This window comes from Grampus griseus, assembly GCF_964374135.1.
Source record: "Grampus griseus genome assembly, chromosome: X".
In the NCBI taxonomy this organism is placed as follows: Eukaryota; Metazoa; Chordata; class Mammalia; order Artiodactyla; family Delphinidae; genus Grampus; species Grampus griseus.
The window spans coordinates 65,012,689-65,034,408 of NC_138999.1; the positions used below are offsets into that span (position 1 = coordinate 65,012,689).

A 21,720-nucleotide genomic window follows, 5' to 3' on the forward strand; every position below is an offset into this window, starting at 1 on the left:
TCGCCCAAAAGGCAAGCATGATATGGGGGTCACATTATCAGATATATATCACATATAACCAGAGTTGGGAGGTCAGCCTTCCTTTGGGCTATACTTTGGTCCAAACTTTTTAAAGCTTCAGCTCTGGATTTCAAAATATTTTTTATATATATATATATATATATATATATATATATATATATATATATATATATACACACACACACACACAAAGTGAAGGGGGGAGAAAGGAGCAATCATAAATATAATTATTTTATTTATTGAAAAAACATTTGTATGGCTCTACTCTGTGCCAGATGCTGGTAATTGCCATATATTAACTCATTTAATCTTTAACAACTTTATGCTGAAGGTACAATTATTATCCTAATTTTACAGGTGAAGAAATTGAGACTGAGAAATTAAATATTTACCCAAGTCCAGGGGGAGAAAGGAGCAACATGTTATACCACATGCTATTGTGTGTGTGTGTATATATATATATATATATATATATATATATATATATATATATATATATATATATATATATAATAGAATACAAATAAAATAAAGATGAGCTGCAGGAGTACAGAAGAAGGTGAAACCAATTCCAAGGATGGGAGTTAGGGAAGGCATCATAGAGTTGGTAAGAACTAAGCTCTGTCTTGAGTCTTGGGTAAGATTTCAACAAGCCCAGCTGAGGCAGAAGGGCAGGAGAGAAACATCAAATAAGCACAGAAGTACTTTCTTATGGCTGCTGTTCAGATAGCTGACGACAGTCATGTGATGCTCTGAGTCTGCCTACTTCCTGTTCCCTCAGCTGTTTAGCTTCTCACTTAGTGTTTAAGAGCTTGGGCGCTGGGTTTGGATCCTTCTTCTGTCACTCATTACCAGGGCCACATTATGACTTTCATGGGCCCTAGGTGCCTTTACCTTGTGGGCCCCTTCCATTAAAGAAAAAACCTACAGAAAATTAGACTTTCCCACTCTTGGTATAAAGACAAATAATATTATATATGAAAACATTTCCTTCAACCTGAAAGTTCATTTTTTTAATCTGATCTTTTTTTTGTGGTACGCGGGCCTCTCACTGCTGTGGCCTCTCCCGTTGTGGAGCACAGGCTCCAGGCACGCAGGCTCAGCGGCCATGGCTCCCGGGCCCAGCCGCTCCACGACATGTGGGATCTTCCCTGACCGGGGCACGAACCCGTGTCCCCTGCATCGGCAGGCGGACTCTCAACCACTGCGCCACCAGGGCAGCCCTTTTCATCTGATTTTAAAAAGACAATAAAACACTTGTGTGGACCCCTGAATGCATTTTGGGCCCTAGACACTGTATCTACTGGGCCTAATTGATGTCAGCCTTGTTCATTGTAATCTTGGGATATATACTTAAATTCTCAGAGACTCAGATTCCTCATCCACAAGATGGGAATAATGATATAACACCTATATCACAGGTTTGTGATAAGGATTAAGTGACATCTTGCATGACAAAAATTAGCACACAGTAAATGGCACTAATAACTATTAGCTATACATATGTAGGGTGACCATGTAATTTATCATTCAAACCGGAGTACTTTTTTTTTTGGCTGCGCTAGGTCGTCATTGCTGCCCGCGGGCTTTCTCTAGTTGCGACGAGCGGGGGCTACTCTTCGTTGCAGTGCCCGGGTTTCTCATTGCGGTGGCTTCTCTTGTCGTGTAGCATGGGCTCTAGGGCGCGCAGGCTCAGTAATTGTGGCGCACGGGCTTAGTTGCTCCACAGCATGTGGGATCTTCCCGGACCAGGGATTGAAGCCGTGTCCCCTGCATTGGCAGGCAGATTCTTAACCACTGCGTCACCAGGGAAGTCCCCCAGAATACTTTTTTTTTTTACATCTTTATTGGAGTATAATTCCTTTACAATGGTGTGTTAGTTTCTGCTTTACAACAAAGTGAATCACTTATATATATACATATGTTCCCATATCTCTTCCCTCTTGCGTCTCCCCCACTCCCACCCTCCCTATCCCACCCCTCCAGGCAGTCACAAAGCACCGAACTGATCTCCCTGTGCTATGCGGCTGCTTCCCACTATCTACCTCAAGTTTGGTAGTGTATATATGTCCATGCCTCTCTCTTGCTTTGTCACAGCTTACCCTTCCCCCTCCTCATATCCTCAAGTCCATTCTCTAGTAGGTCTGTGTATTTATTCCTGTCTTACCCCTAGGCTCTTCATGACATTGTTTTTTCTTAAATTCCATATATATGTGTTAGCACACGGTATTTGTCTCTCTCGTTCTGACTTACTTCACTCTGTATGACAGACTCTAGGTCTATCCACCTCATTACAAATAACTCAATTTCATTTCTTTTTATGGCTGAGTAATATTCCATTGTATATATGTGCCACATCTTCTTTATCCATTCATCCGATGATGGACACTAAGGTTGTTTCCATCTCCGGGCTATTGTAAATAGAGCTGCAATGAACATTTTGGTACATGACTCTTTCTGAATTATGGTTTTCTCAGGGTATATGCCCAGTAGTGGGATTGCTGGGTCATATGGTAGTTCTATTTGTAGTTTTTTAAGGAAGGTCCATACTGTTCTCCACAGTGGCTGTATCAATTTACATTCCCACCAACAGTGCAAGAGGGTTCCCTTTTCTCCACACCCTCTCCAGCATTTATTGTTTCTAGAATTTTTGATGATGGCCATTCTGACTGGTGTGAGATGATATCTCATTGTAGTTTTGATTTGCATTTCTCTAATGATTAGTGATGTTGAGCATTCTTTCATGTGTTTGTTGGCAGTCCGTGTATCTTCTTTGAAGAAATGTCTATTTAGGTCTTCTGCCTATTTTTGGACTGGGTTGTTTGTTTTTTGTTATTAAGCTGCATGAGCTGCTTATAAATTTTGGAGATTAAGCCTTTGTCAGTTGCTTCATTTGCAAATATTTCCTCCCATTCTGAGGGTTGTCTTTTGGTCTTATTTATGGTTTCCTTTGCTGTGCAAAACCTTTGAAGATTCATTAGATCCCATTTGTTTATTTTTGTTTTTATTTCCATTTCTCTAGGAGGTGGGTCAAAAAGGATCTTGCTGTGATTTATGTCATAGAGTGTCCTGCCTATGTTTTCCTCTAAGAGTTTGATAGTTTCTGGCCTTACATTTAGGTCTTTAATCCATTTTGAGCTTATTTTTGTGTATAGTGTTAGGGAGTGATCTAATCTCATACTTTTACATGTACCTGTCCAGTTTTCCCAGCACCACTTATTGAAGAGGCTGTCCATTCTCCACTGAACATTCCTGCCTCCTTTATCAAAGATAAGGTGACCATATGTGCGTGGGGTTATCTCTGGGCTTTCTATCCTGTTCCATTGATCCATCTTTCTGTTTTTGTGCCAGTACCATACTGTCCTGATTACTGTAGCTTTGTAGTATAGTCTGAAGTCAGGGAGCCTGATTCCTCGAGCTCTGTTTTTCGTTCTCAAGATTGCTTTGGCTATTCGGGGTCTTTTGTGTTTCCATACAAATTGTGAAATTTTTTGTTCTACTTCTGTGAAAAATGCCAGTGGTAGTTTGATATCATTGAATCTGTAGATTGCTTTGGGTAGTAGAGTCATTTTCCCAATGTTGATTCTTCTAATCCAAGAACATGGTATATCTCTCCATCTATTTGTATCATCTTTAATTTCTTTCATCAGTGTCTTATAATTTTCTGCATACATGTCTTTTGACTCCTTAGGTAGGTTTATTCCTAGATATTTTATTCTTTTTGTTGCAATGGTAAATGGGAGTGTTTTCTTGATTTCACTTTCAGATTTTTCATCATTAGTGTATAGGAATGCCAGAGATTTCTGTGCGTTACTTTTGTATCCTGCTACTTTACCAAATTCATTGATTAGCTCTAGTAGTTTTCTGGTACCATCTTTAGGATTCTCTATGTATAGTATCATGTCATCTGCAAACAGTGATAGCTTTACTTCTTCTTTTCCAATTTGGATTCCTTTTATTTCCTTTTCTTCTCTGATTGCTGTGGCTAAAACTTCCAAAACTATGTTGAATAAGAGTGGTGAGAGTGGGCAACCTTGTCTTTTTCCTGATCTTAGTAGAAATGCTTTCAGCTTTTCACCATTGAGGACGATGTTGGCTGTGGGTTTGTCATATATGGCCTTTATTTTGTTGAGGAAATTTCCCTCTATGCCTACTTTCTGCAGGGTTTTTTATCATAAATGGGTGTTGAATTTTGTCAAAAGCTTTCTCTGCATCTATTGAGATGATCATATGGTTTTTCTCCTTCAGTTTGTTAATATGGTGTATCATGTTGATTGATTTGCGTATATTGAAGAATCCTTGCATTCCTGGAATAAACCCCACTTGATCATGGTGTATGATCCATTTAATGTGCTGTTGGATTCTGTTTGCTAGTATTTTGTTGAGGATTTTTGCATCTATGTTCATCAGTGATATTGGCCTCTAGTTTTCTTTCTTTGTGACATCCTTGCCTGGTTTTGGTATAAGGGTGATGGTGGCCTCATAGAATGAGTTTGGGAGTGTTCCTCCCTCTGCTATATTTTGGAAGAGTTTGAGAAGGATAGGTGTTAGCTCTTCTCTAAATGTTTGATAGAATTCGCCTGTGAAGCCATCTGGTCCTGGGCTTTTGTTTGTTGGAAGATTTTTAATTACAGTTTCAATTTCAGTGCTTGTGATTGGTCTGTTCATATTTTCTATTTCTTCCTGATTCAGTCTTGGCAGGTTGTGCATTTCTAAGAATTTGTTCATTTCTTCCAGGTTGTCCATTCTATTGGCATAAAGTTGCTTGTAGTACTGTCTCATGATCTTCTGTATTTCTACAGTGTCAATTGTTACTTCTCCTTTTTCATTTCTAATTTTATTGATTTGAGTCTTCTCCCTTTTTTTCTTGATGAGTCTGCCTAATCAATTGTGTTTATCTTCTCAGAGAACCAGCTTTTAGTTTTATTGATCTTTGCTATCGTTTCCTTCATTTCTTTCTGATCTGATTTTTATGATTTCTTTCCTTCTGCTAACTTTGGGGTTTTTTTTGTTCTTCTTCCTCTAATTGCTTTAGGTGCAAGGTTAGGTTGTTTATTCGAGATGTTCCCTGTTTCTTAAGGTAGGCTTGTATTGCTATAAACTTCCCTCTTAGAACTGCTTTTGCTGCATCCCATAGGATTTGGGTCATCGTGTTTCCATTGTCATTTGTTTCTAGGTATTTTTTAATTTGCTATTTGATTTCTTCAGTGATCACTTCGTTATTAAGTAGTGTATTGTTTAGCCTCCATGTGTTTGTATTTTTTACAGATCTTTTCCTGTAATTGATATCTAGTCTCATAGCATTGTGGTTGGAAAAGATACTTGATACAACTTTGAATTTCTTAAGTTTACCAAGGCTTGATTTGTGACCCAAGATATCATCTATCCTGGACAACGTTCCATGAGCAGTAGAGAAAAATGTGTATTCTGTTGTTTTTGGATGGAATGTCCTATAAATATAAATTAAGTCCATCTTGTTTAATGTATCATTTAAAGCTTGTGTTTCCTTATTTATTTCCATTTTGCATGATCTGTCCATTGGTGAAAGTGGGGAGTTAAAGTCCCCTACTATGAATGTGTTACTGCCGATTTCCCCTTTTATGGCCGTTAGTATTTGCCTTATGTATTGAGGTGCTCCTACGTTGGCTGCATAAATGTTTACAATTGTTATATCTTCTTCTTGGATCAATCCCTTGATCATTATGTAGTGTCCTTCTTTGTCTCTTCTAATAGTCTCTATTTTAAAGTCTATTTTGTCTGATATGAGAATTGCTACTCCAGCTTTCTTTTGGTTTCCATTTGCATGGAGTATCTATTTCCATCCCCTTACTTTCAGTCTGTATGTGTCTCTAGGTCTGAAGTGGGTCTCTTGTAGACAGCAAATATATGGGTCTTGTTTTTGTATCCATTCAGCCAATCTGTGTCTTTTGGTGGGAGCATTTAGTCCATTTACATTTAAGGTGATTATTGATATGTATGTTCATATTCCCATTTTCTTAATTGTTTTGGGTTCGTTATTGTAGGTCTTTTCCTTCTCTTGTGTTTCTTGCCTAGAGAAGTTCCTTTAGCAGTTGTTGTAGAGCTGGTTTGGTGGTGCTGAACTCTCTCAGCTTTTGCTTGTCTGTAAAGGTTTTAATTTTTCCATCAAATCTGAATGAGATCCTTGCTGGGTAGAGTAATCTTAGTTGCAGGATTTTCTCCTTCATAACTTTAAATATGTCCTGCCATTTCCTTCTGGTTTGCAGAGTTTCTGTTGAGAGATCAGCTGTTAACCTTATGGGGATTCCCTTGTGTGTTATTTGTTTTTCCTTGCTGCTTTTAATATGTTTTGTTTGTATTTAATTTTTGACAGTTTGATTAATATGTGTCTTGGCGTATTTCTCCTTGGATTTATCCTGTATGGGACTCTCTGTGCTTCCTGGACTTGATTAACTATTTCCTTTCCCATATTAGGGAAGTTTTCAACTATAATCTCTTCAAATATTTTCTCAGTCCCTTTCTTTTTCTCTTCTTCTGGAACCCCTATAATTCGAATGTTGGTGCATTTAATGTTGTCCCAGAGGTCTCTGAGACTGTCCTCAGTTCTTTTCATTCTTTTTTCTTTATTCTGCTCTGCAGTAGTTATTTCCACTGTTTTATCTTTCAGGTCACTTATCCGTTCTTCTGCCTCAGTTATTCTGCTATTGATCCCATCTAGAGTATTTTTCACTTCATTTATTGTGTTGCTTGTCATTGTTTGTTTCATCTTTAGTTCTTCTAGGTCCTTGTTAAATGTTTCTTGCATTTTGTCTATTCTATTTCCAAGATTTTGGATCCTCTTTACTATCATTATTCTGAATTCTTTTTCAGGTAGACTGCCTATTTCCTCTTCATTTTTTAGGTCTGGTGGGTTTTTATCTTGCTCCTTCATCTGCTGTGTGTTTTTCTGTCTCCTCATTTTGCTTATCTTACTGTGTTTGGTGTCTCCTTTTTGCAGGCTGAACGTTCGTAGTTCCTGTTGTTTTTGGTGTCTGTCTCCAGTGGCTAAGGTTGGTTCAGTGGTTTGTGTAGGCTTCCTGGTGGAGGGGACTAGTGCATGTGTTCTCATTGATGAGGCTGGATCTTGTGTTTCTGGTGGGCAGGTCCACGTCTGGTGGTGTGTTTTGGGGTGTCTGTGGACTTATTATGATTTTAGGCAGCCTCTCTGCTAATGGGTGGGGTTGTGTTCCTGTCTGGCTAGTTGTTTGCCATAGAATGTTCAGCACTGTAGCTTGCTGGTTGTTGAGTGAAGCTGGGTGATAGTGTCGAGATGGAGATCTCTGGGAGATTTTTGCCCTTTGATATTATGTGGAGCTGGGAGGTCTCTTGTGGACCAGTGTCCTGAAGTTGGCTCTCGCACCTCAGAGGCACAGTACTGACTCCTGGTTGCAGCACCAAGAGCCTTTCATCCACACGGCTCAGAATAAAAGGGAGAAAAAGTAGAATGAAAGAATTAGTAGAAGTAGAAAGAAAGAAAGACAGAAAGAAAGAAAGAAAGAAAGAAAGGAGGGAGGGAAGGAGGGAGGGAGGAAGGAAGGAAGGAAGGAGGGAAGGAAGGAAAAAAAGAAAGAAAGACGATAAAGTAAAAATAAAGTAAGATGAAATATAATAAAGTTCCTAAAATAAAAATATAATTATTAAGAGAAAAAAAAAAAACAAAAACGGATGGATAGAGCCCTAGGACAAATGGTGGAAGCAAAGCTATACAGACAAAATCTCACACAGAAGCATACACATACACACTCACAAAAAAGGAAAAGGGGAAAAAATCATAAATCTTGCTCTCAAAGTCCACCTTCTTAATTCGGGATGATTCGTTGTCTATTCATGTATTCCACAGATGCAGGGTACATCAAGTTGATTGTGGAGCTTTAATCCGCTGCTTCTGAGGCTGCTGGGAGAGATTTCCCTTTCTCTTCTTTGTTCTCACAGCTCCCGGGGCTCAGCTTTGAATTTGGCAGTGGCGTGCCGCACAGGCTCTCCGGAAGGGGGCTGTAGATAGTGACCTGTGCTCGCACATAGGCTTCTTGGTGGCGGCAGCAACAGCCTTAGCGTCTCATGCCCGTCTCTGGGGTCCGCAGTTTTAGCCGTGGCTCACGCCCATCTCTGGAGCTCCTTTAAGCAGCGTTCTTAATCCCCTCTCCTCGCGCACCAGGAAACAAAGAGGGAAGAAAAAGTCTCTGCCAGCCGTGGCACACTAACCCCCAGCAGGCTGTGTTCACGCCGCCAACCCCAGTCCTCTCCCCGTGCTCCAACCAAAGCCCGAGCCTCAGCTCCCAGCCCCGCCCGCCCCGGAAGTGGAGCAGACAAGCCTCTCGGACTGGTGAGTGCCGGTCCGCACCGATCCTCTGTGCGGAAATCTCTCCGCTTCGCTCCCCGCGCCTTTGTTACTGTCTCCTGCGCAGCTCCGAAGCTTTCCCCCTCCGCCACCCGCAGTCTCCGCCCGCGACAGAAACCTTTCCTCCTTCACAGCTCCCTCCCACTGGTGCAAGTCCCATCCCTATCTTTTTGTCTCTGTTTATTCTTTTTTCTTTTGCCCTACCCAGTTACGTGGGGGGTTTCTTGCCTTTTGGGAGGTCTGAGGTCTTCTGCCAGCATTCAGTAGGTGTTCTGTAGGAGTTTTTCCACGTGTAGATGTATTTCTGATGTATCTGTGGGGAGGAAGGTGATCTCCACGTCTTACTCTTCCACCATCTTCCCCCCAGAATACTTTTGAGAGTGGAAGGGGGTAATAATTGGATGGGATGACAATAGGCATAAACTGAGACATAATGGTCACTATATATATATATATATATATATATATATATATATATATATATATATATGAATGACCTGCTTTTCTGATCCTTCACCATGATAGTCACCCTCTTGTAGATACCCATCGCATTTTGTCAATGGCTCATTTAAAATATGGTGAACAGGGACTTCCCTGGTGGCGCAGTAGTTAAGAGTCTGCCTGCCAATGCAGGGGACACGGGTTCGATCCCTGGTCCGGGAAGATCCCACATGCCGCAGAGCAGCTAAGCCCGTGCACCACAACTACTGAGACTGCACTCTACAGCCTGCGAGCCACAACTACTGAGTCTGTGTGCCACAACTACTGAAGCCCATGCACCTAGAGCCTGTGCTCCGCAATACGAGAAGCCACCGCAATGAGAAGCCCGCACACCTCAACCAAGAGTAGCCCCCGCTCGCTGCAACTAGAGAAAGCCCGCGCGCAGCAAGACCCAACGCAGCCAAAAAGAAAATTAATTAATTAAAAAATATATGGTGAACAGGAAATTGCTAAGTATGATTTGACCAGGGGAACAATATTTCATTCATTTAATCCAAGATTGTGTTAACTGCTTGAGCAGCTCTGTAACATGGTTGATCTGTTGAACAAAATCTTTAGCTTGTTATAATTTCTTAAAGATTACCAGTATCAATTTTTTTCAAAATTATGTCTATAAAGTCTTTAAATATCTTAGAATGTTACTGATCTGGGCTTGGAAACTTCCAACTCCTATAACATTTTATTTATTCCTATATTGAGTGTTAACTTCTGTGTAGTATAACTTACTTGTGTATGTGAATCCACCTCTCTGTAAATTATTGCTCAAGGGCAGGGACCATGACCTATACATCTTGTCTTGAGCATCACCTTGCATAGTAGCTGAAACAAAGTAGGTACTCAACAAATGTGTAGGAAATGCATTAACACATGAATGCATGAATTTAAAACAGCTATACATTCTTTTACCAATACCTCAACTATTTTGGCATTCAGCTCCCTCTTAGTCATATTTATTCTATCCTCTCCAACTTGAAAATATTGATTGCTGTTGTTTTGACTTGGAAGCTATAAATAAAATATAATTCAGTAGTCTGGGTTTCTCTTTGTTATATTATGTATGTTATATTCAGGGTGACCAGATGTTGCAGCCTGTACAGCTCAATTAATGCCTGTTATGTTTAATGCCACTTTCACTCTCAAAAGTGTCCTGATTTGCTTGATAAATTATGTGTAGTCATCTTTCTTATGTCATTTTCCTTCTTCTTTCTGTTCAGAACATAACCTAAGATTCCCTCAGGTTGTCCTGTTGTCCCCAGTATGTCTTATCTTATAGGCATGTGTCATTTTTACATTTATCCTAGCTAGGTACTGTCTGCTACAGCTTCTCTTCACTTCTAGAAAAGCCAAAAGGAAGAAGTTTAAATTGCAGAGAATAAGGCTGGAAGATCAGGACTACAAGGAACCACTAAACAAATACTTGTATAAACTACTGAGAGAGTTGTAGACTCTCTTTCCCTGGACCTTGACAGATCAGCTCAGCATTCGTCTGTTGTGTATTATGCATGCAGAGGCCTGCTTGATGGCCTTTGGAAGTCCCTCTCAGCTCTGAGATTCTCTAAATACTTTTTAAAGCTAGATTAGCAGTAAAGGTCAGTGACCTATATCTGGGGCTAAAATCAGCATATGATCCCTGGATGGATTAAGGCACAGCGCAAGAAAATCTCTGTTAGGAAAGGAGCAGATGGGTGGCAGTCTAGACATCTCTTAGTGGAATTTCTGGGTCCATCTTTCTCAAGCTGGGTTCCCAGCCTCATCCACAGAAGTCAGGGGCAGTAGTAGCCTGTGCCCTATGCTGCCTGAGTCATGTTTCTACTCCTCACTTTCCCACTTAGGAGCAGCTGGCTTAGCTTCTGGGATGGGAGAGGGCAGGGTGACCAAAGCCCCATCTGCTCTGAAAGCTCCCTAATGACTGGGAACTAAGTAAACAGCAGTTTTCTGAATCAGCCTCTTGCATAACTTTGTCATTTAAGGTCAAACTTTTCCAGTATTAGTGAGTTACAGTTCTCCTCTCCAACCCCCATGCTACCCCACTTTCATTTCCAGCTCCACCCAGCGCTGGTTCCTGTTGCCCAAGTAAAATAATGCCTCGGTGAACTACAGAGTAGCTTTCAGTCCCCTCTTGGGTTTTGCTGAAATGGCCCAGGAATTCAGAAATGGTTCTTGCCCCCCTGCAGGGTCAAGATGATCTCTGCAGCCCCCTCAGCAACACAGAAACTTTCTTCCTCTGCCCCTCTCCATTGGGTTCCATGGCCCCTCATTTCAATTCTGCTTCCCCTGAGGAGGAACTCCAGCCGGTGGGTAACATATCAAGAGGCTGTGGGCTGACCAGGAGCCTGGTGGCTCAGTGCTCAGCAACAAGCTTTTGGCTTGAGTTACAGTGGATATGAGGCCATTGATTGAACTCTAGCTTACAGATGAGGAAACTGAGACTGAAACAAGTGTATAACTTGAGCATAGCTGGTAAGTGACAGAGCTGGGACTTGAAGCCAGGTTTTGCAGATTTCAAAGCTGAGCCTACTTCTGGTCAGGTCAGCCTAAGAGCTTCCCACCTCTTTTCCTTACTTCCCAGGAATGGGATGGGTTGAGGAGATCAGGTGCTCCCTGTAAGACTTTTTAATGGTTTTAGAGCATGCAAAGGCTTCAGGCTTCTTAGGGTCCAGGCAATATGCAATCAATTAGCAATCCCTCCTGCTGAGAGACGCAATGGAAATGAACTTGCATTAGGCCTGTGTAAACTGTTAAAATTAGGTCTTCTTGTGGTACAGTCTTGGCACGAGTCAAAACACAAATCCAATTTCAATAGCTTTTTCTTAAAGAGAATCTTTTCTGCAGATTTTCTTAAAGGGGCAGCACATGGGTTTACACAGCACGGCAAACAGGGAGGCTTGATAAAATCCCTCTTCTCTTGTCCATCTCCACAGCCACAGTTCAAATCTCTGTCTCTTTCTGCCTCCCCCTTCACACTCTTTCTTCCTCACTCTGTGTTGCTCTCTCCACTTCTTCCTTTTCAACACACATAAAAACTTGTTCTCTGGCTTCCCTGGTGGCGCAGTGGTTGAGAGTCCGCCTGCCGATGCAGGGGACACGGGTTCGTGCCTCGGTCCGCGAAGATCCCACATGCGCAGAGCGGCTGGGCCCGTGAGCCATGGCCGCTGAGCCTGCGTGTCCGGAGCCTGTGCTCCGTTGTGGGAGAGGCCGCAACAGTGAGAGGCCCGCGTACCGCAAAAACAAAAACAAACAAACAAAAAAACTTGTTCTCTTTGCCTTCAGGCTTCTGGGACGTGTAATGCCCTGGGACGTCTAATCTGTCTCTTGCTCTGGATGTTTTTCACCCGCAGGGAGAATCCCCACCCTTAACGCTAGTGAATTCTGAATTCTGGTTTCCTTCTTGTTAAAGCTGTGTGATGCAGAAATTATCATTAGATTATGCAAATCCTGAAAAACTGATGATATTATCAATGAACATGATGTTCTTAATATTTCAGAACAAATTTAAAACACTTAGGCTTGACTTTTATGGTCTTCTTGTATCTGAGATATCAAAAAAGCCTAAATTCCTGCTTATCAAGAATTGACATTTATTGAGCACCTGTGACATGCCAGTCCCTGTGCTAGGCAATTTCATCCATGTTATCGTATGTAAACTTAGCCAGGTGTGGTGTGGATTTTTAACTCTCACTTTATAAATTTTCCAAAACTAAGGTTCTCAGGGGTTAAGTCCAATGTTACACAGAGCGAGGGTTGAAATCTGATTCTGAAACCCATATCCTTTCCACTGTATCAAATTACCCCTTATAGCTGAAGTGAGATATAAACAATAATAACAGTTACTTTATGCCTAAAAATATTTGAGGCCACTTCTTAATACTACTCTGTAATTATTAAACATAATTTTGCCATTGAATTAAAAACAATTTAATGATAACCAAATTTGGTGTTCTCTACACCATAAACTATAAAGTAAAAAGCTAGTACAATTTTTATTATAAATGTTTGACTAATCTACAGATATACTGTCTTTTTAACACCCCCCCCAAAAATCTTTAAGCCTTCCCTTTTGGAAAATGTTTGCTAAACCTTTTGGTCAATGGAGATTTCGCTGAGAATATGATTGGATCAACATTAAATATATGAGTCATGTGGCAATGATATTTTTAAGAGAGGATTATCCCTTTGTTTCCTTTTACTGTTTTTTTTAAATTAATTAATTAATTAATTTTTGGCTGTGTGGGGTCTTCGTTGCTGTGTGCGGGCTTTCTCTAGTTGCGGCTGGGGGGGCACTCTTTGTTGCAGTGCATGGGCTTCTCACTGTGGTGGCTTCTCTTGTTGGAGCACAGGCTCTAGGCACATGGGCTTCAGTAGTTGTGGCATGTGGGCTCAGTAGTTGTGGTTCACAGGGTCAGTTGCTCTGTAGCATGTGGGATCTTCCCAGACCAGGGATCGAACCCATGTCCCCTGCATTGGCAGGTGGATTCTTAACAACTGCGCCACCAGGGAAGTCCTCTTTTTACTGTTCTTATCCTAAAGAAATCCCTGTATAACTGTTTGTGGGATAGCCATCCAACTAGCAAAATAACATCCTTTCTAGTGGGATTTTCATTGTCCTTTCTGCCAGCTATGGGACTAGAACCTACATGGACAAACTGGTGGAAGATAAAAGCAACTTGAAATCAGGAAACTTGGGTTCTTCTCATGGCTTTTCTTTTGACAAGTCACTTCACCTCTCTAAACATATTATTTTTTAAGGATTTATACTGAGTCATGAGAGAGATGGGCTGGTCTTTCGCACAAATGGTTTGGCAAGTTAATTCAGTGTATGTGAAATTCTTTCATATTGCTTGTCTTTCTTAGTCAAAAAGGCTGAGTTGAAAAGTGAATTAACATTTATCTCTGAGAAATGAAAACATATGCCCACACAAAAACTTGTACATGAATATTCATAGCAACTTTATTCATAATAGTCAAAAATTGGAAACAATCCAGGTGTCCATCAACTGATGAATGGATGAACCAACTCTGGAATACTATGGAATACATACCATGGAATACTACTAAAATAAAAAGGAACAAACTAATAATATACACAACGATCTGGATGAATCTTTAGGAAATTATGCGGAGTGAAAAAAACCAACTTAAAAGGTCATATACTATATGTTTCCAACTATATAAGGTTCTTGAAGTGACAAACTTAAAGAGGCAGAGAACAGATTAGCAGTTATTTGTTGTGATAGAATTGTTCTGTATCTTGACTGCAGTAGTGGATATACAAACATACATAGGTGATAAAATTTTATAGAGCTAAATATACCACACATAAGTACAAGTAAAACTGGGGAAATCTGAACAAGATTGGTGGATTGTATCAATGTCAATGTCCTGGTTGTAATGCTGCACCATAGTTTTGCAAGAGGTTACCACTGGGGGAAACTGGGCAAAATGTATAAGACATCTCTCTGTATATTTCCTACAACTGCACGTGAATCTACATTTATCTCAAAATAGAAAGTTTACTTTAAAAACAAAGTAAGTAAATAAGGTTTCCTTTTGTCCATTAAAATGCCCTAACCTGAAATGAAGTGTTGAGGCTAAAGAGAAAGAAATTCCAAAGGGTTTAGAATCTCCTGGGTGCTAATTTTAGGCACAGTCTTGTCTGTGCAAATACAGCAGCAGCTGCCTTGAAAAGTCTTTGTTGAGCAGTTTTCTGAATGGCTCCTTTGATCCTGTCAGTTTCTGCAGTGGGTATATCATGGGTAGACTTGCAAGTTGGTTAACTTGGCTCCAGGGTGGAGAGAACCACAGCTCCTCCTTTACTCTGTGGGTACCCCACTTCGAGTTCTATGGGCTGGCTTGACAGGGTCCAGTCCAAAAAATCAGCTGCATCCTTGTGGGAAGGGGGAAGGGGTAAATCTGGCTGTCAAGCACCAATGCATAGCAAAGGACACAGAAATGTTGACTTAAGAGTATATAGTGCTTGAACCCGTGTCCCCTGCAGAAGCCCGTGCACCGCAACAAAGAGTAGCTCCTGCTCACTGCAACTAGAGAAAGCCTGTGTGCAGCAATGATGACCCAACACAGCCAAAAAAGAAAAAAACGAGTATATAGTGGACAGAGGAGGATCAGGAATGGAATCTGGCAGCTAAGGTAGAAAACACTCAACTTTTTGTTTTTCCCTAAAAATGAACTAGCTTATATGTTCTGTATTTGTCAATAATTTTTTCCCTTTTCTTCTCACATAGTTTGCTCCTTAACTAGGGGGAAGCCAGGTTCCAGGTGTTTTGAGAAGTGGAGCTTTAGAATTTCTATAGCAGCTTTGTGCTAGATTGCATCCATACATTTAATTTTGTGCTAGTTTTTTTAATCATTATTTTGGAGGAAAACATATTAAGGAACCTGGAATCAGATGCTCAGCTTTTAGATGCTTTTGGTATAGCAAGTTTGCTACAAGAAAGTAAAACTTTAGGCTAGGGGCTCTCTAAACAAGGGTGAACTAATGACAAAGTTATAAACTAGTCAAAGTTGTCTTTCACGACTCCTGCCTTCACCCTTTGTGTACTCTTTTTTCCCCTCGTTGGGACTCCTTCCCTCCTTGCCCCACACCCAACTGTCCAGTATCCTCATAGCCTCTCCTTACAGACATTTTAGAGATTTTCTGTCTGGAAGGACACAGGAGAAGCTGATAACAAAGGAGGAGGGCTGAGGAACTGGGGTGAGGAGACTTACATTTTTACTGTGCATCATTTTGTGCTGTTTGAATTTTAAATATCTGCATGTACCACCTATTGGAAAAATTTTTTTTAACTTTTTTCAGTAAAGAATTTGCTATCTAGGCAGTCCATGGCATATAATATTTTGGGAAAAGATGGTCTAGGTTGAAGTGATGTAGATCAAACCTTATTTGCTTATAAAAGTTTTCGAAATAAGTGTTTGTGTTCTAAACTGAAAGCCTGATGCCAATTTTTTAAAAAATTAAAATGATTACAAATATCCTTTTTAATCAAATGCTAAATGCTATGCTTTAGACTAACCTTTACAAATATGGTAAAAATACATCCTGAAATTTTAAATCTAGTTCCAATGAAAAATATTCTAACCCAATGTAAGACTAGCATGTCTTGACTTTTGGTTCATAAAATATGGTCAGCATAGATATATTTTTCTAATATAGAAATTAAGGAGGGCAGCACAGTGACAATATCATAAAATTGTATTACATAGTATACAGACATCTAGTTTACTGTAGAAATTTCTTTTTTAATTGAAGTATAGTTGAATTACAATGTTGTCTTAGTTTCAGGTATACAGCAAAGTGATTGTTTATATATATATATTTTTCAGATTCTTTTCCATTATAAGATATTATGAGATGTTGAATATAGTTCCCTGTGCTACACAGTAGGACCTTTGATGTTTATCTATTTTATATAAAGTAGTGTGTATTTGTTAATCCCAAGCTCCTAATTTATGTCTCTCCCTCCTTCCCCTTTGGTAACCGTATGTCTGTTTTCTATGTCTAGGCTCTGTTTCTGTAAATAAGTTCATTTGTACCTTTTTCTTAGATTCCACATATGAGTGATATTATATGATATTTGTCTTTCTTTCTGTATCTGACTTACTTCACTTAGTATGACAATCTGTAGGTCTATCCATGTTGCTGCAAATGGCACTGTTTTGTTCTTTTTTATGGCTGAGTAATTATCACAACTTCTTTACCCATTGATTTCTTTATGGACACTTAGGTTGCTCCCATGTCCTGGCTATTGTACATAGTGCTGCTATGAACATTGGGGAGCATGTATCTTTAGTCTACTATAGAAAGTTCTTATTTCTTCACTATCCTTGCCTCATTTTGAATACCACAACCAGACGAGTTTGGCTCTCTGCCCTGTTCCAGTACTTTGAAAAGTTCAGTGTGACAGGCCTAAACTCAAGCTGCAAAAACCAGTGCTGTTTGGGTCTTTGCACAGATTCTTTCCTATTCACTTTCTTGACTGCCTACTCTCTGCTCTCATCTCCCTGGCATGCTGAACCTAGTTCCACAACTGCTTCTAGAAGTCGTTCATTTTGGTTACCTTTAAGTACTTTTCTTCTATGGTTTATAGGCCCCAGCTCCCTGCTCTGGTATTGGCTCTGAATGCTCCTTTGATTGCAGTAACACCAGCAGTTCCAGGTAAAAGAAACCTCCTCCACTAGCCCTGTCCCCATGGAAACTTTATTAACAAAGCTTGTCCCTTTCTGTACCTTGTCAGGGTGGGCAATTTGGATGTTTGGAGCTTTACAGTTTTCCTTCATTTAAAATTTCCTGTGACAAACAGGGATAGATTTTAGGGGTCATATTGGTAACCCTTGTCATCTGTGAGAGCAGAGAACACATTCATCTGGCAATGCCATCTTGTTCAACCCAGTTTCCTTGAGTCACCTCACACTTATGCAAGACATATTTACTTATACTACTACTTTTTCTTCCTCTTCTGCTCCTTCTCCTCTTTGCCCTTCTCCTTCTTCTTATATTTACTTTTGCAATGAAATCTCTCATCCTTTGATCCATTTCCTTCCTGTTGCCTAACAAACTTAAAATGCCTTAAAGCATTAGCCTCCTAGCACTGAATAAATCTACTCATCTCAGTCCTAATACCAGTGGGCTGACTTAAAATTGAAACTATCATTAGATCATTGTTTTTTTCATTTTCTCTGTCATTGACATGGATATAAAGTGTAAGTATAAACTTAGGACACCATCTTTTGTGGAATATTCTAGAATTTATACACCAAATTAGCATTCTTCAAAGTGACCACTGAGATAGAGTTGTTACAAGTATCCCTGTGATGTAATCATTGTTACAAATGGTTGGGGGCTGCTCTTTTGGAATTAAGGGGCGACAGAAGGTAGTGGAAAGAACATGAGGTTCTGAGATGATATAGCCTTTGCTTTTTTTTTTGCCACATATTCTGTGTTTCTATTTATATGAAATGTCCAGAATAAGCATACCCATAGAGAGAGAAAATAGGTTAGTGGTTGTCAGGGCCTACATAAAAGCAAGAATGGAGAGTGATTGCTAATGTGTGCAGGGCTTTTTTTTGGGGGGGGGCGGTGAAGACAATTTTCTGGAATTGGATAGTGATAATTGCAAAAACTTGCAACTATATTAAAAACCACTTCATTATATACACTTTAAAAGAATAAAGTTTATGGTATATAAAATATACTTTAAACTGTTATTAAAAATGTATGTAAACTTACATCTGATTTCCACATAAATAAGATATAGCCTTTTCTTTGAATTGCTAATCTGCCTCACATTAGCTGTACAATATTTGTGTCTCTGAGCTTCCAGTTCCCCATGTATACAGTGGGGTTAAGACTGTTTATCTTGCTGAGTTTTGTAGTCAGTCATTCATGCCTATGAAAATGCTGGACACATAGTAAGTGCTTGATATTTTCACACTTCTGTACTTACTGCCAATTTATCATCTGTGCAAGAAATTTGTTGCCCCTGTACACTCTCCCTTAGTTGATGGCTCTATTTCCCCCTCTCTCTTTGTGTTCTGGTCAAACTCAACTATATTCTTCCTTAAAAAATTAGGAGTATGAGGGAAATTTTCTGACTTGATATATATTGAAACTTACAGCAAATAAAATAATTAATTGAAAATCTATAGATGTCATCCCATTAACAAAAAAAAAAATCTATCATCACTATGATTTAATATAGGGAGGTTGTGACCAATATTATGAGACCAACATAAAAAATGCATAGGAAATGTATGAATTTGAAAAAGAGATATATAACTTCCATTACCTACAGAGAACATAATCATTAACAGATAAACCTAATAGAATAAACAGTCATATTTTTTTTTTAAATATATTTTTTATTGAAGTATAGTTGATTTACAATGTTGTGCCAGTCTCTTGATCACTTTTTTGTTTTTTTCGGTACGCGGGCCTCTCACTGCTCTGGCCTCTCCCGTTGCGGAGCACAGGCTCCGGACACGCAGGCTCAGAGGCCATGGCTCACGGGCGCAGCCGCTCCGCGGCATGTGGGATCTTCCCGGACCGGGGCACGAACTCGTGTCCCCTGCATCGGTAGGCGGACTCTCAACCACTGCGCCACCAGGGAAGCCCCAACAGTCATATTTTAAAAACTATTAGGAGTTCACAAAGCTTTCTATGCTTATGATCAACAAGAACACAAAAAATTAAAAAGTTATGGCACCCTTGCTATACTTAACTAGAAAATTAAATAGGAAAAAATAAGATATTTCTCAATATCTCAATAATAAAATCTAAAAGTTTCTAGGACATACCCTAACACAGAAACACAAAAATTTACAGAGAATATTTTAAAACTTTTAAAAAATATAAAGGAGATTTTGACTAAATGAAGATATACCAAGTCTATATTTGGTGTCGCCTCCTCTGAAATTTACCTGTATTAGAGGCTTTGGTTTTTTGGGAAAATGCCATTAATGCAGGGGGCGTAAAGCACCTTGCCAACTGTACCAGGCTTTTGTCCCTTGACCTGAGCCAAAGCAGTGATCTCGTTCACCTCAACGACAGTGAGTTTGATGCTATGCCCAGCCTCCAAAGGCTGAATCTAAACACGTGTCAACTTTCCTTTGTCAGCAACAGGACCTGGAATGCCCTCCAGAACTTGAGAGCCCTAGACCTGAGCCACAATAAGTTTAAAAGTTTCCAGAATTTGCATTTTCACCCTTGAGGTACCTACAATCTCTCTTTCTCTCTAGAAATCCCATCACAGTACTCAATAATATGGCCTTCTATGGGCTGTATTCATTGAAGGAGCTCAACTTGGCTGGGTGCTGGATAGTAAAAATTGACAAATACTCCTTTCCTCAATTTCCAAATTTAGAGAGTTTAGACCTTGGATACAACAATATTCGGACACTGAAACGCAGAACATTTCAGTTTCTGAAGAAGCTCCAAGTTCTCATTCTCTCCCAGAACCGCCTGAAAGACATAGAGGAGAATGCATTTTCTGACCTCAATTACTTCTATAAACTTGACTTGGCATACAATATCTTGTCAAGTTTTCAAGCAGGCCTTTTCTTGGGCCTGGAAAATCTAGAAGTTTTGAATCTCAGTTTTAATAAAATTAGTTATGAAACCAGTAGGACCTTGCCATTTCCTCCATTTATGAACCTCAAGTCTTTGAAACAACTCAACCTAGAAGGACAAATACATAGAATTCAGGTTGTTCCAACCAACTTCTTCCAAGGGCTGAATGGCCTGCAGGAGCCACTCCTAGGGAAAAATCCCATGGTATTCCTAGACCACCTTCAGTTTGACTCCCTGCTTAATCTCACAAAGTTGGATATCTCAGGAACAAAATCTGGAGACTGAAGTCTCAGTTTAAATATTTCCTTATTCCAAAAACTCAAAAGACTAAAAATGCTGCACCTGGAAAACAACAACTTAGAGTCATTGACTCCTGGCATGTTCTCTGGATTAGAAAGCCTTCAGGACTTCTCTTTAAGATTCAACAACGTAAGAGTCATTAATCAAAGTCATCTGGAGAATCTGAAGTCTCTGAAGTACTTTGATCTCTATGGGAACAAACTTCAGTGCAGCTGTGACAATGCATGGTTCAAGAATTGGTCAATAAACACAGCAAATGTCCATATCCCCTACCTCTGGAGCTATACTTGTCAGCAGCCAAATATCCAGAGTTTGTTGATAGATTTTGATGATTCTATGTGTAATTTTGACCTAGGAAATGTTTGCTTCTTCTGCTCCTTCAGTCTGGTCCTCACAACCATGGTCTCCTCTTGGTTCATTGCCAAGATGACTCCGTCTCTATGGTATGGGCTCTACATATTTTAAGCCTGGTACCTGGCCAAGTGGCAAAGGACAGAGAAGGAGTTCATCTATGATGCCTTTGTCTCTTTCACTGCCACTGATGAGCAGTGGGTATATGAAGAGCTTGTTCCAGCCCTAGAAGAAGGTGGCCAGCCCACTTTTAAGCTCTGTCTTCACCACTGGGACTTTGATCCAGGCATAGGCATCTTTGAGAACATCCAGAATGACATCAACACCAGCCGGAAAACTTTGTGTGTGGTCAGTAACCACTACCTGCACAGTGAATGGTGCCAGCTTGAAGTACAGCTGGCCAGCATCAAGATGTTCTGTGAGCACGAGGATGTCATCATCTTGATCTTCCTGGAAGAGATCCCAAACTATAAGTTATCCAGCTACCACCAACTCAGGAAACTTGTGAATAGGCAGACATTTATCACCTGGCCAGACAGTGCCCAAGAGAGGCCACTCTTCTGGGCTTGTATTAGAAATGCATTGGGCAACAAATCTGTGGAGAAAGACAACACACAGCTGATTGTGGCCCAGTGACTAGAAGTCTTTGTGACCTCAAATCCAATGTTGCCCAAGGTGTGTATCGACTAAGAGTGTGACTGAATGTACCTGCTCTGCAGGGAGAAGGTTTCTCATGACCATTATTTGGTTAATGTCCATCAGGCAACTGGAAGAGTGAAGGGAGCTGCCTGAGGAAGCTTCAGGAACAGTGTTAGGGGATGTAATCCCGCTATTAGGGGATTAGATATTCAGAAAGTAGGGCCCTCATATGTGCTTGAGAACATTGCTCAGCTAGTTTATCCAAATCAGTTCCTGTCAAGATAGATTGAACTATACTCCTTCTAAGAACCTATAACAACATATACACCACACACAGGGTTTAATAAAAGCAAAAAAACAATAGTTAGGATTCTGGTGTATTCTCCTTTAGGGCATGAAATTCCAAAGGCCAGCTTCTGTTTAAGTCAGAGCCCAAGTGTTAGGAGAGTCCTAGTCTGGATCCATTGATTTA

The 21,720-nt window shown here is 40.1% G+C and overlaps 1 protein-coding gene across 1 annotated transcript; it reads left to right on the forward strand.

The window, feature by feature from the left end:
* Nucleotides 1–19,305: 19,305 nt before the first annotated feature.
* Nucleotides 19,306–21,245, forward strand: LOC309817546 (toll-like receptor 13; the record flags this gene model as incomplete). Its single annotated transcript, XM_082646840.1, is given in 4 exon segments — nucleotides 19,306–19,567; nucleotides 19,570–20,240; nucleotides 20,244–20,720; nucleotides 20,724–21,245. Coding segments are annotated over 4 exon segments (1,932 nt in total), but the record flags the coding sequence as incomplete, so codon positions are not given.
* Between the last annotated feature and the right edge of the window lie 475 nt (nucleotides 21,246–21,720).